This window comes from Gavialis gangeticus, unplaced genomic scaffold, assembly GCF_001723915.1.
Source record: "Gavialis gangeticus isolate Ggan-Ray unplaced genomic scaffold, GavGan_comp1, whole genome shotgun sequence".
Classification (NCBI taxonomy): domain Eukaryota; kingdom Metazoa; phylum Chordata; order Crocodylia; family Gavialidae; genus Gavialis; species Gavialis gangeticus.
The window spans coordinates 161,458,630-161,470,896 of record NW_017729024.1 but is presented as its reverse complement, the minus strand read 5'-3'; the positions used below and the strand labels follow the sequence as shown (position 1 = coordinate 161,470,896).

The window sequence follows — 12,267 nt, the reverse complement described above, 5'->3', positions numbered from 1 at the left end:
ATTATAGCCTGCGGGTGAAACATCAAAATACCTAAACTGTTTCGACAAAACGAAATGGAACAGTGGTTTCAAGTTGAAACAATTTGAAACAAAGCGCTGTTCCGTCGAAACGGAGCGCTGCCGTTTTGCATAGCCCTAGTACCAGCCCCTCTGCTTCTGAAGAAAGTAAATGTTACTTCTTTCTAAAGCCAGAGACTGCATTTTAAAGTAGCTTAACACTACTTTTTAAAGCTTTCAAATGGCAAAGGATTTCTTAAATGGGAGCAAGGACTCTTTGAACTTTAGAAAGAACAACACTGCAGAAACAATGTGATCAGCTGAGTGCATTTATTTAGCATACTGCTGTGTCTTTCTCTGTGTTTCTGCGCTCTAAAAAGCTTGTTAAAAAACTTGTTCCCCTCACATGTGGTGTTTGCTTTTGTTCAGTTGTTGGTGAAAAAGAGAAGGCAAGTGGAACAGTGAACATCCGTACCAGAGACAACAAAGTGCACGGTGAACGCACGATTGCTGATACTGTGGAGAGGCTGGTAGAACTGAAACGAACACGGAGTAAAAATGCTGAAGAGGATTTTTAACTAAAACTGTTTGCTTTTTTTCCCCTGTACCTTATGTGAAAAGGAGTACGCTTTTTCAAACTTGGTTAAATCATACTGTATGTAATAATTGCACTGCATTGAATTGGATTTGAAATGGGCATTGGCCAGATGAACTAACAAAAATCCAAAAATGAAATATTTTTCTAATTTGGCATTAGATCTATACTTTAGTTATACACAAATAGTGACAGGAAACTGCTTGATGTCTGACCAAATAAAGCCAAGTAAATGAACCTTAATGTGATAAATATGGGAAAGTGGACTTTTGTTAATCAGGGATTAAAATACAATAGTAATTTAATACTGTTCTAAATATTCTATTGAGAATAAATGCATTTTGGTAACTAAAGCATCTTTTGTAAGATTTAAGGACGGCTGGTAGTGTATTGTAGATAACATGCTAGCTATTTGTGTTGGTTATTTTACACTTCTAAAATTACATCCGAGCCTAAAATTCAAGTATAAAAGTAATTTGAAACCCATCTTTCAAGGAGGGCTTTTTGGGGGGAGTGGAAGGTGCACTGGCAAAACTGTTCTTGTCAGTGCTCCATTAACTTCACAAGTAAGAGCACAGTACCTGATGCTGTCAGTATTGCTTGGAGCCAGGCATAGTTGTGCTGCTGAGTACAAGAGACTTAAAATCATCAGAGCCTGTGGGCCCAGGTGTCTGAATTGGTTCACTGTACTGTGTATTTGCACATGGTAGCAAAATTAGATACTGGGAAATCCCAGAATCTTAAAAAAAAAAAAAAAAAGGGGGGGGGGGGAAAAAAAAAAAAAAAAAAAGGGGGGGGGGGGGGAAAAAAAAAAAAAAAAAAAGGGGGGGGGGGGGGAAAAAAAAAAAAAAAAAAAGGGGGGGGGGGGGGAAAAAAAAAAAAAAAAAAAGGGGGGGGGGGGGCAAATAAGAAAAGCAGCTGCAGTGTATGCCACCCAAAATTGGAGTCTGGGCAGGAGACAGAGCACAGGTCTGACTGGCCAGACTCCATGTGTCTGGATTTCCACTGGTGCAGCCCTGGGCAGCCTTTGGGACCCCAGGTAAGGCTGCTGGTGCTGGCCCCAGCTTCCTCACCCCACCTGGGGCAATTTGCCACATGCCAGAGTGTGTGTGCAGGGGTGTTCCACAGGGACAACTTGCAGTGGCACAATTATGTGCCACTGCAAGTTGTCCCTGGAGAAACACACATATGTTCTCGTGGGGACATGCCCCACGAGAAACCACCAGGATTAAATTTGTTACTATATCACCGTTTGTTACCATGAAGATGCTTCACACCAATTATGCACAGAAAGTTCTGTATCTATTAAAGAAGCCATACTAGTAAAGAAGCAATGGCCATTTTTAACCCTCCATAAACTTGATAAGATTCTCAAAATTAATCTTTATATCATTGCTTAAATCAAGGCATGTAGCAGGCGTTCCTCAAACGGGCTTGTGAAGTTGTTCATAAGCCATCTGTAATGAGATTCTAATGGTGGCTGTCCTTGATAGCGCCAGCTTATTGGCAAGGCTGTAGCCATTGATTTGTTCCATAGTAACGGATAAACCTTAACAGCAGTCACGTGAGTCACTGCTGAAGCTAACTTGGTGTCCTTGTAACTCAGTAGGGAACGTTGCTTTCCCTCCCCAGTGCCCCCATCTGAATATATGCCAACATGCTGAATGTCAGGCTGGTCTAATGCAAGAAGTCAGCTGCATAACAACCTGCTCAACATTGAATTAAGATTCTGGATTCCTCTTATTGTAACTCTGTCTATGCAAGGCATAGTGTATTCCATCTGTTGCCTATAAAGGTATATCTTCACTGCAATTCATTTCGTTATGAAGTTCCCAGGGTGATGTGCCACCTGTTAAGGGACCTACTGTGAACAAAAACTTTGGAAACCTCTGGTATATAGTGTACCCTCCTAACAAAGAGTGATGTACCAATTTTAGTGTAAAGACTTTACATTACATTATTTAGTTGTAAATCAACATGTTTTACCAAGTGCATTTTTATTAGTTAATGTAGCTTTCTTCAGAAAATAACCAGAGGACAAATGGAAACCCTGATTTAAATGTAGGTTTCCCACTGAATAAATTAAAGTGAGTTGCTTTAAATCAGTCCATCCTGAATTCAGTACATTTAGCATTTCAAATGCTGAAGCTGAAGCCCAGGCTCCCAGCATAGAACACCTAGCAGCAAGTGTGCAGAATTCCCCTTTACCTACACCAAATTAAATTCCTCTTGACCTACACCCTTCTGTCGCTGCTTTAAAAAACTTTTTTGGAGGTGTTATAGGAAGGGTGACCTGATAGCTACATTAAAGTGCCTTGCAGTGCTTGAATTTCAAAGGTATGCATGCTTTTTCAAATAAAGCATGGTGTAAGCAAGGATTATGAGATGGCAGTGTTGTAAGATAGCGTTAAAGAAGGCATCTTTACCTCAAAAACTCCACAGAGGAACTCCGTATAGAAATATGCTGAGGCTTTGAAACTGTCTGCTGAGCTTGTACGTGGCTGGGATGCTGGCCCTTTGTTCAGCTAACATTTTTGCAGGTGTGCCATTTGCCCCGCAACCTCCCTGGCTGCATCCAGACGAGTGCAGCCATGCAGTATGCGGTGCCGCAGAACCATCTTTTCCCAGGAGATCATTCAGGCTTTTCCCAGGAGATCCTGGGGTAAAAAAAAAAAATGCAGAAAAATGCAGTGGTGCACATAGATACAGTGTGTGCCGCCCAACACTGGAGCCTGGCCTGCCTGAGCCACACTGGCTGCTGGCCAGGCGCCCAGTTGCAGGAGTGCTGTGGTTGCAGCTTCCCAGGACCCCAGGGAAGGCTGCTGGGACCAGCACTGTCCTGGTCCTAGGAGAGAATGGTCAACACTACCTAACTTGTGTTTGTGCTTTGGAGAGTCTCCCCTTCAGATCCTCTCGGCGCTGAGAGATCCCAATTGTTGGGTCAGTGATGACTATGAGTTTCTCTCCTGCATATTCTGACTACCAGGCCACAGTGGCTGTACCCCCCCCGCCCTCCTCCCCTTTGCCCTTCCTCTTTTTTTTCTAGTCCCATGAATCTTGCATTCCTTTCTGCACATAGTCCCACCATTTGTAGTAGGCTGGGGGCGGGATGCATGTCGATATTAAGTACTTGAAACAGATCTTTGGGGGTTTTTTTCAGAAAGGAGCATAAGGAATTAGGATAGATGACTGGAGAGAATTCACAATAATTTGGCTTAGGACTAATATTACTAGACATGTCTATCAATGATTTGGAAGCAAATGTAAAACCTCTGCTGAAAAAATTTGCAGCGTGACACAGGTTAAGAGAGGTATAAATAATGAGAAAACATGGCAGGCAGGCAAAACTGTCTTTGTTGCTTGATAACCAGAGCCCTTTCAAACAAAATACACTTTGAATTCCAAGTTACATGTTAAATGAATTCCTCATGTAGAGGAAGCCTGCCCAAAGGCTGCTAGGGGAGTGGAAATGGTCTCCGCAGCCACGGAGCATTCGTGCTCAGTCAAGGTTTGTTCCCCTGGCCTGATGCATGCCCAGTGCCAGCCTTCCTCAGTGGCAGCAACGGGGCCTGGCTCAGCTGGCTACAACTGGAAGTACAGGGGTTAAAAGGAGCAAGGGTAGAACAGTGGGAGAGACTGTCTCCTTCTGCGGAGGGTCCCTTGTTTGCTGCTTGTTCTTCCCTGTGAATGCCCCAGTCACCCTGCTCACAAGCTTTGCGTGCTGGTACTTGGGGCCACCCTCCGGACCCATGATGGGAATCAAAAAGTGAAGGGAAACAACCAGGAAGGCTCACCAGCAGGACACTTCTGAGACTAGGAGAGAGACCTAAACCAAGGGTTAGTTTTGGACATTCCCTGGAGCTCAGCAAAGAAAGCACCAAGTTTGTCTAATGAACAGCAGATCTGACAGAGTCATCCTCAAACAGGTACTTGCCATTTACTTGGCTTTGATTACAGGCAGTGCTGATGGGTAGGCAGGGGCAGGGAATTATGGGAGTGTTGTTATCGGGCCTGTGCCTCCGGTGCCGTAGCAAGTTCCAAACACTGCAGAGAAGTCCGGGCTCACTGAGAGCCGGACGCTCAGCAGAGCTTTCAGAGTTGTGCAGGGATGCTGCCTGGGGTCAGATACAAAGGCTTTCAGTGTTCACAGCTGATGGTCATGAACTTGAGAGTTGCTTTAACCCTACCTGGTAGCATAGCTGTACTCCTAACTGAGAGCATAGAGGCCTGGATTGCAGAAGTGCTTAGTATTCACACGTCTATTGGAAATCACTGGGAGTGGTGCTTAGAACATATAAAGGCGGCACATAATGCTAAATACTCTGGACAATCAGGTCCTAGAGAGTAGACATCTCAAACTGGAAGCAGCAGCCCATTCTCTCAGTGGGTGTTGTGAAAATAAATCTCTTCTGTGTCTATGGCACTCCAATAGCAATACGTATCAGAGAAGCCCCTGAGGACATGTATAATTCTGGCTTCAGAATTTAGTTTTAATAGTGGGCAGTAAAAGCCTAAAGCCACACATTGAGCAGTAGGGCTAAAACAGTATGCTGCATACATGCTGAAGTGAGCAATATCCACCCTATGCGTTCAATGAGATCGGATTGGGTCCTGACAAAAAGACAGCATGGGCATTTATACACGTGCTCTGGGAGTAGGGGGGAGGGGAAAGGAGAGGGGATGCTTTAATTAGAGCAGCTCTGATAGCCACGCTAATTAAAGTGCCTGGAGCGTCACGAGAATCAACATCCCCTTACTGAAAAATGGTGGTGAGTGTGCTTTAACTAAAGCTCATAGATTTCTAGGGTCATAAGAGACCTTGAAGATCATCAAGTCCAACCTCCTGCTCTAGGCAGGAAAGAGCGCTGGGGTTAAGTAACCCCAGGCAGGTGCTTGTCTAAGCTCTTCTTGAACACCTCCAAGGTAGGGAAAGCACCTCCTCCCTTGGAAGCCCTGATTAATCGAGTCTGCTCTGACAAGCCATAGTTACAGCACATCAGAGCAGCCTCGCTACACGTGTATAGGTGCCCGGTGTGATCAAGTACATGGGGCAGGCCCCTCATATTTTACAGGCAACCTTAATCCTTACATTTCTCAGTTTTGCAGTGTGGTTCATGTTGCAACCTCAGTATTCGCTGAATATAGTGTTTTGTATATAATTACATACTTTTGTGCAGCTCTGAGAGTATTTTAAAATTGTGTGTTAAGAACAATGTAACTATTTAAGCCCCAATATATGTGGTTCAGTATATGAGTCTAGCTGACACAGCCTTGAGCGCCAGGAAGCTTATTTTCACAAGCAAACATTTGTCAGGGATAATCTAGGTATACAAAGCAGTGAGCTAGACTAGATTAACACTGCTTTCTTACGAGTCTACTACCTAGCTAGTTGCAAGGAGTTAACTTCATACAAAGGCATGGCCTGAGGAATGGATTTGTCTCTGCTTCCTGACATTTGAATTAGGAGGTTATCGACAACTTTCACCAAATGAGGTCAGAACAACGGGGAGTGTGCAACCATCTTGTCTGTGAATGTCAAGGAACAGAAGGAACCAAGCTGTTGGTAGAGACGTACAAACAGAGAAGTTTGAAAAATGGGGCAAGCTTCCTGAAGCAGGAGGCATGGAAAAAAGGACTCTCTGGTTGTCTGATGAGCCAAAGTCGAAGGAACCAGGCTACAGGCATTAGAGAAGGCACATTATGATTCAGGGGAGAAGCCATGAGCTGGAGGCGTAGGAAGCAGCAGAAGACAATTGAAACTCTGGCATGACATCGTGCCAACCTGCAGAGGATGCTCAAGAAGCGTGAGGACCTTGTGGCAGGGGTGGATTGTTTTGCCTAGATCTGTCCCCCTCATATTGTATAAAGCAGTGGGTGTTGGTTTAGCATTTCTTTGCCAGAGTCTGTATATATCAGCTCCCGTGTCATGTCGCTCAGAAGGAGTAAATTCAGGTGGCAATTTGGGAACGGTGTAGTTCAGCGACTGGGAGTCCTGCAAGGGTCGTTCTAGTTTGGGGGCCTATGGTAGCTGGGCTCCAGGATCCCATTTCTAAAAAGGAAGACTAGAGAGGGAGATGCATGCTCTAAGTGTGCTAGCAAAACTACTGGCTGGAGACTGCCTAGGAAGGTACGAACACTGCAGCCTACTAGTGCCCAAAAAGGAGGAGAGGTAGCAGAGCTGAGACAGAGGTACAGATGGGGCCTGGATACTACAAGAGCAGCTGCCTACTCTTGCCCAAGGCCTAGCAGGGCAGCAAGGAGATAAAGGTAACGAAAACAGGAACAGATGCTGAGTGGGTGCAAGCTAACGGAGAGTCAGTGAAGTCTGTGTTAAATTTAATGCAACTTGGAGCTATTTCACAGACCTTATAGGGAAAGAGGAGCCCATGTCTCCTCCAAGAGAAATGAGTATTATTTCAGGGTGGGTTAGAGCCCCTTGTCCTCTTTCCTTTCCCTTATCTTCCTGTTGCTATCAGGTCTAGCTTGTAGGGGATGTTCCCTGTAGCTGAGAGGGACTGAAACTGTTGTGGAAAGGGATAGGCAAGAATTAGAGAACTAAGGAACAGCCAGGGTACCGCCACGTGTTTTGCAGATGGCTCAGTATAACCTGCTGCTTAAAAGCAGAAAATAGCAGCGTGAAGTGAGTTAAACAGGTTCCTGTTTGTAGTATTATTGTATTACAAGTGCAGTGTTTCAATTTAGGAAAGCACAAGCCACTCCATGAGGGCACCCCAGTGCCAGCTTCTTACCCTTATGTGAAATTTTTAATTAACAGCATGCATCACTTCACACTTGAAGTAGTCCTTAAATTAGCCTTACTTCCATCAAGCCTGGTAGGGAAGTAGAGAAGTGAATCACTCCCACCTCATCTAAAATGCAGTTGATACAAATACGTACCATGTCAGCAAGTTTCTCAGGGCAGTGACTATTGCTACTCCGAAGAGAGAGTTGGCTCAGTTCTTTTGTTCCATTTCTAAAGCAAACTGGGATGTGTTTGCTTACCACGCAGCCCATAACCTTGAGCCTTCCAGGTTTTTCCATTATCACAAGTGGCTTGTATTAGGACCATCCTAGTAGAAAGCCTGTGATAGAGCTTGTCCTTGAGCCTGGATCTCCTGCATCCCAGTTCAATCCCAAAATTAATTCCAAAGGCAAATCATAACCAGTATATGTGGGTATGGCATTGAAGTGAGGGATATGTCTAGTGGCCTTGTAAAGCAGGGGTTGCAGGTTCATTTCCTATAAGAACTTTGTGTACAGGTTGGATTAAAATAGGCATGGCAAACCTGCAGTACAGCTGTCACAAGTGGTATGGGTAGCCCCTGCATGTGACATGCTTCAGATCAGGGAGGAGACAGACAGCAGAGCAGCAGATAGGACAGGGAGCAGAAAGCAAAGCAGTGGATTAGTTGGGGAGTGCAGGGCAAGGAGGATAAAGCAGAGCAGCAAATTGGGCAGGGAAAAAGGATCAGAGTGGCACTCAGGGACAATACGGGGCTAATCTGTGGCATGTCTGCCAAAAAAGATTGGCCCCCCCCCACTGAACTCAAAGACCTATGAGATCCAGGTGAACTCTATGCTTTCGACCCATCCATACAGATGCTTCTTAAATATGATACTCAAAATGGAATCTGGGTTTGAACCCATCCCCATTTAAGCTTTACCAAATTAAACTCTAACCATGTTTCAGCAACCTAGCCTCTAGGGGCCACTGCTGCCAATAACACTCTTTCTAAACACCATTTAAGAACCAAGGGGTGCATCAACATAAGACGCTAAATGTGCAGTCGACTAATTCTACTCTACATTAGTGCACCAGGCAAAATACATGCTTATGTGCAGTAGCATTAGTCTACTGTGCATTAGTATCACAAAAAGCATGCGTTAGCTCTCCTGCACAGTAGTGCCAATTATGGTGCATTAAGTTAGTACTTGTTATTACAAGTACTAAACTTAATAAGCCATAATTATTGAGCATTAATGAATGTGCAGATGTGCCCAGGGACTAGATTTCTACTGTCTAGTGACTACCTGACATCTACTCTTCCCCATGAGTGCAAAATAGGTGTAAAAAACCATGTTCACTTTGGAGCATTTTATTCCTGCTGCGCATAGCTGTGAGGTGAAGATTATGAACAAGGCAGAAGTAAAACAGGCTTTGAATATCCCTGGAGTAGAACTTAATCAAATGTAGGCGCTGAAATAGTAGCCAGAGACAGACAGTAGTTCTGGGAAGAAAAGAGCAGAATTATTTCCTGGAAAGTGTGTCCTTTAATCACTTTCCAATTAACTGATGTGCTGCACTACATTTCCCACAGTGTCCTGTGTTTTGTCTCACCTTGGAATTATATTACAATCATCCCTATTAACATTTAAATGCTGGAAGAACATGGAAACTTTATTCTCCTAGAAAAGAGACTTTGAAAATGCAGTGGAAGTTGATAGAAGTTCAAGTTTACAAGAAGCAACAAGTACTTCATTTTCAAACAGTAGATGTCAGCCTTGGACAGGCCACAACGATACAGAATCTTCTTTTAAACAACTTGTACCTTAAAATATGCATGTATAATTTAACCAGATGAAACTGAAGCTTTTAAGTTCTATATATAAATTACACTTTTAAAATGCTACTAATTATTAACTTTCTCCTATGGTTTCATTCTACTTGGCATCCCAGAGGGGCACAGTTTCCAGAGATAACTGGATGTAGCTTTAGGCACGCCATAGAAGTGTTAATAGCAAACATGAGGAGCACAGTAAATCTATTTTGGAAGTAGGTCTACTTAGGAAGGGGTGAATTCTGTCCCATAATGGAATAGTGTGGGCATTTATATTTAAAGATACTTCTAATAGCATTTGTATGTAGCAATATAGTTATAGCAAATCTAGAGGCGCATTTTTTTTTTAAAGAACTGAGGCATGCTGTTCAAAGAGGGTTGAAAAGTTATTTCAGGGTGACATTATTAACCTTTAGCCCTTCATGAAAGAAAATGGTAAGCTTCTCAGAGCTTACCTTTTCCATAATGTGCTCAGTACCCCGCCAGCTGATAACAGCTGTGCTGCAGTATCTGTCCCTGTTAACTAATTATTGTGGCCATCCTATAATCTGGGTTACCCAGCCTCTGACATTCTCCCCCCTGAGCCATTTGTCTCACCCAACTTTTGTCTCATTTTTTTACATGCGAGCTCCATGGGTCCTTGTTTACTGTGAGTCCCAACCTGGATGAAGTCTGTAGATCCCATCACAACGTAAATTATTAAATTACATGAACTAACACCCCCCACAACCTATCATAAGGGTATTTTAGGACATGTCTATGTTAAACTTAACATACTCTAGGGTGGCACACCCAAGTATGCTGCTCTTGTCCAGGCCAGTCGCTTCCAAAAGAGTACGGCAGTATAGGTGTTTTAGGCAGACTAGTACGATTGAGTGCCAGTGCCAGTTATCTTGCTCCAGTGCTGCATTGCCACACAGAAACTGTGCTTCATTTAGCAAGTTGCACAGTGTGTTTGAGAATGCCGCTCTGGAGCATGGTTTAACATGCAGATACAGCTCAAGCTTGCTAAAATCAGTTCTATGATCAGGACATAGGCAGTCTGGGCTTGACTGTAGAGAGTCAAAATCCAGGAAATCAGGAACAGGAGGCAGGGATCCAGATCACAGTCCCTAGCTAGGTGGTCCATGTCCCAGCTGCCTGTGGAGGGTTCGGGATTGAGAGTGTGGTTGGGGATAGAAAGGTAAGAAAGGTTTATTAACCTAACAAAAACACAACTACACATAGTTATAAGACTACAATGACAGACGATAATAATTCGCATTGGCAACTTACCAGCAGTCCCCTCTGATGCCTGATGTATGACAAATTTCTATTCTGCAAAGCTCAGCGAAGTCAGGTGTCCCCGATCAGCATTGTCCGAGAGGTACTGGGAAGAACCCTGGTATTCAGTCCTTGGGTTCCTTGAGATCCATGGGCCCACCAAATCCAGACCAGCAGCTAATCTTAAATCAGGAGCTTTTTTTACATAGCTGTATCTTCCTTCTCAATGATTTCCAGATATACCAGCCAATGTATAACTTCTGAGCTATGCTGATAACTTACAGCCATCCAGATTCTCCTTACTTCAAACTGTCCTTAGACTGACCAATAGCAGTACAAGCCTTGCATTCTTCTGATAAGGTTAATTTTAACTATGGCACAGGGCCTACCATTACTTCTACAAGGCTTTGCTAAATTTACTAGGCCTTACTTCATACAAGGCCTTACTACATCTTTGACTTTAATTAGGCTCTTAACAACAACATACAGCTTAATATCTGAACAAATGACAGAAAAACACTTGGTCTAATCTTCACAGCATTCAGCAAGTACCTTAGACACAATTTTCAGCTGTCACAGTCCAGAACAGGCAACTATAGCTGTATGGGACTGGGACATGGCCTATGCCAGTGGTTCCCAACCTTGGGGTCACAACCCCATTTGAGGTTGCAACAATAAAAAAAAAAATGGGGCAGGAAAGACACTAGACAGTCTTGACCAATTGTGATGAAAATCACAGGAAAAAAACAGGAAATTGCAAGTTCCCTTTACAGGCTGGGAGAGTTCCAGCCTGCAAGGCGCTGCTTGGGGCTGGGGGGAGCAGGAGAAGGGTGATCAGGCGGCAGCGCCATATGCATGTAGCAGCCAGGCCGCATGGAGAGCAGTTCCCACAGCTCCCTCTAGGTAAGTCTATGGGGGAGGAGGGAGGGCAGGTTGAGGCTCCCTCAGTGAGTGAGGGAGGGAGGAAGGGAGGGAACGGGGCAGGGTTGGGGCTGGGGGTGCTACCCAGCCAAGCCAGTGCATGAGGCCTGGGGCTGGGGCAGGAATGCAGGGCCCAGCTGGGAGAACAGGATGGAGCCACAGGAGGCTCATCCAGGGACAATAATTTTTGTCAATGTTATAAGCAACTGATAATGGGTTCTTACTGTAGAAAGCCTTTGGTAATAACGTGAGGTGTTGCTACTGCTCAGTATATAATAATAAATAAATGACAGGCCAGATCCCATTGTATTCATGATGATTTTGAAAGTGCTTAACCTTCACACATGCTAGTGTTTTCCAATTTGCTTTGAACAGTAATAATGCTATGCACTTCAGCAAAGCAATGCTGGATATCATGTTAGTCAGTATGGAAGAATTTGCTGGAGCAGTGTGTTTTCTATTAATATTATTTTTTCAGTAATTTTTAGGCAGGGAAGAAGAAACTTTCCTGCCAGAAACTGCACCAAAGAAGATGCGTGCTTCCACTCAGGGGATGGCTAGTGAGCTTTCAAAATGCTCTCAGGCATTACATTTTCTGGAGAACTTAATTAGCTTGAGCATGTAAGATTTCCAACTTGAAAGGCTAAGTTCACAGAGCTCGCTTGAAACATGTGAAGGATCTTGAAATGTGCAGATGTGCAACCATGAATACTATAAAAGAAGAAATGAAGAGGATGAGTGTCTTGTACAGGGGAATGCTGATGCCAATCGAATATGCTGTAGCTTTCAGAGGCAACTGTGCTTCATGTATGGATGGCTATATTAAAGGATGAGGTAACACCACAGATCAAGAGAGGGCCAACAGCTGGACCTACAGTACCACATTGGATTACAGCAGTACTTGTCTTCTTGCTCTATGTCTCTGGAATCCCT

At 44.0% G+C, this 12,267-nt stretch overlaps 1 protein-coding gene across 1 annotated transcript in view; it reads left to right on the top strand.

Annotated features, from left to right (window-relative positions):
- TARS (threonyl-tRNA synthetase) overlaps positions 1–945 on the top strand; it is an 82,104-nt gene extending 81,159 nt beyond the window's left edge. Inside the window, exon 22 of the mRNA XM_019517992.1 lies at positions 427–945. Within this exon, the coding sequence (XP_019373537.1) occupies positions 427–575 (149 nt within the window). The 3' untranslated portion in view covers positions 576–945. The remainder of the gene's footprint in view (positions 1–426) is intronic.
- The last annotated feature ends 11,322 nt before the right edge of the window (positions 946–12,267 follow it).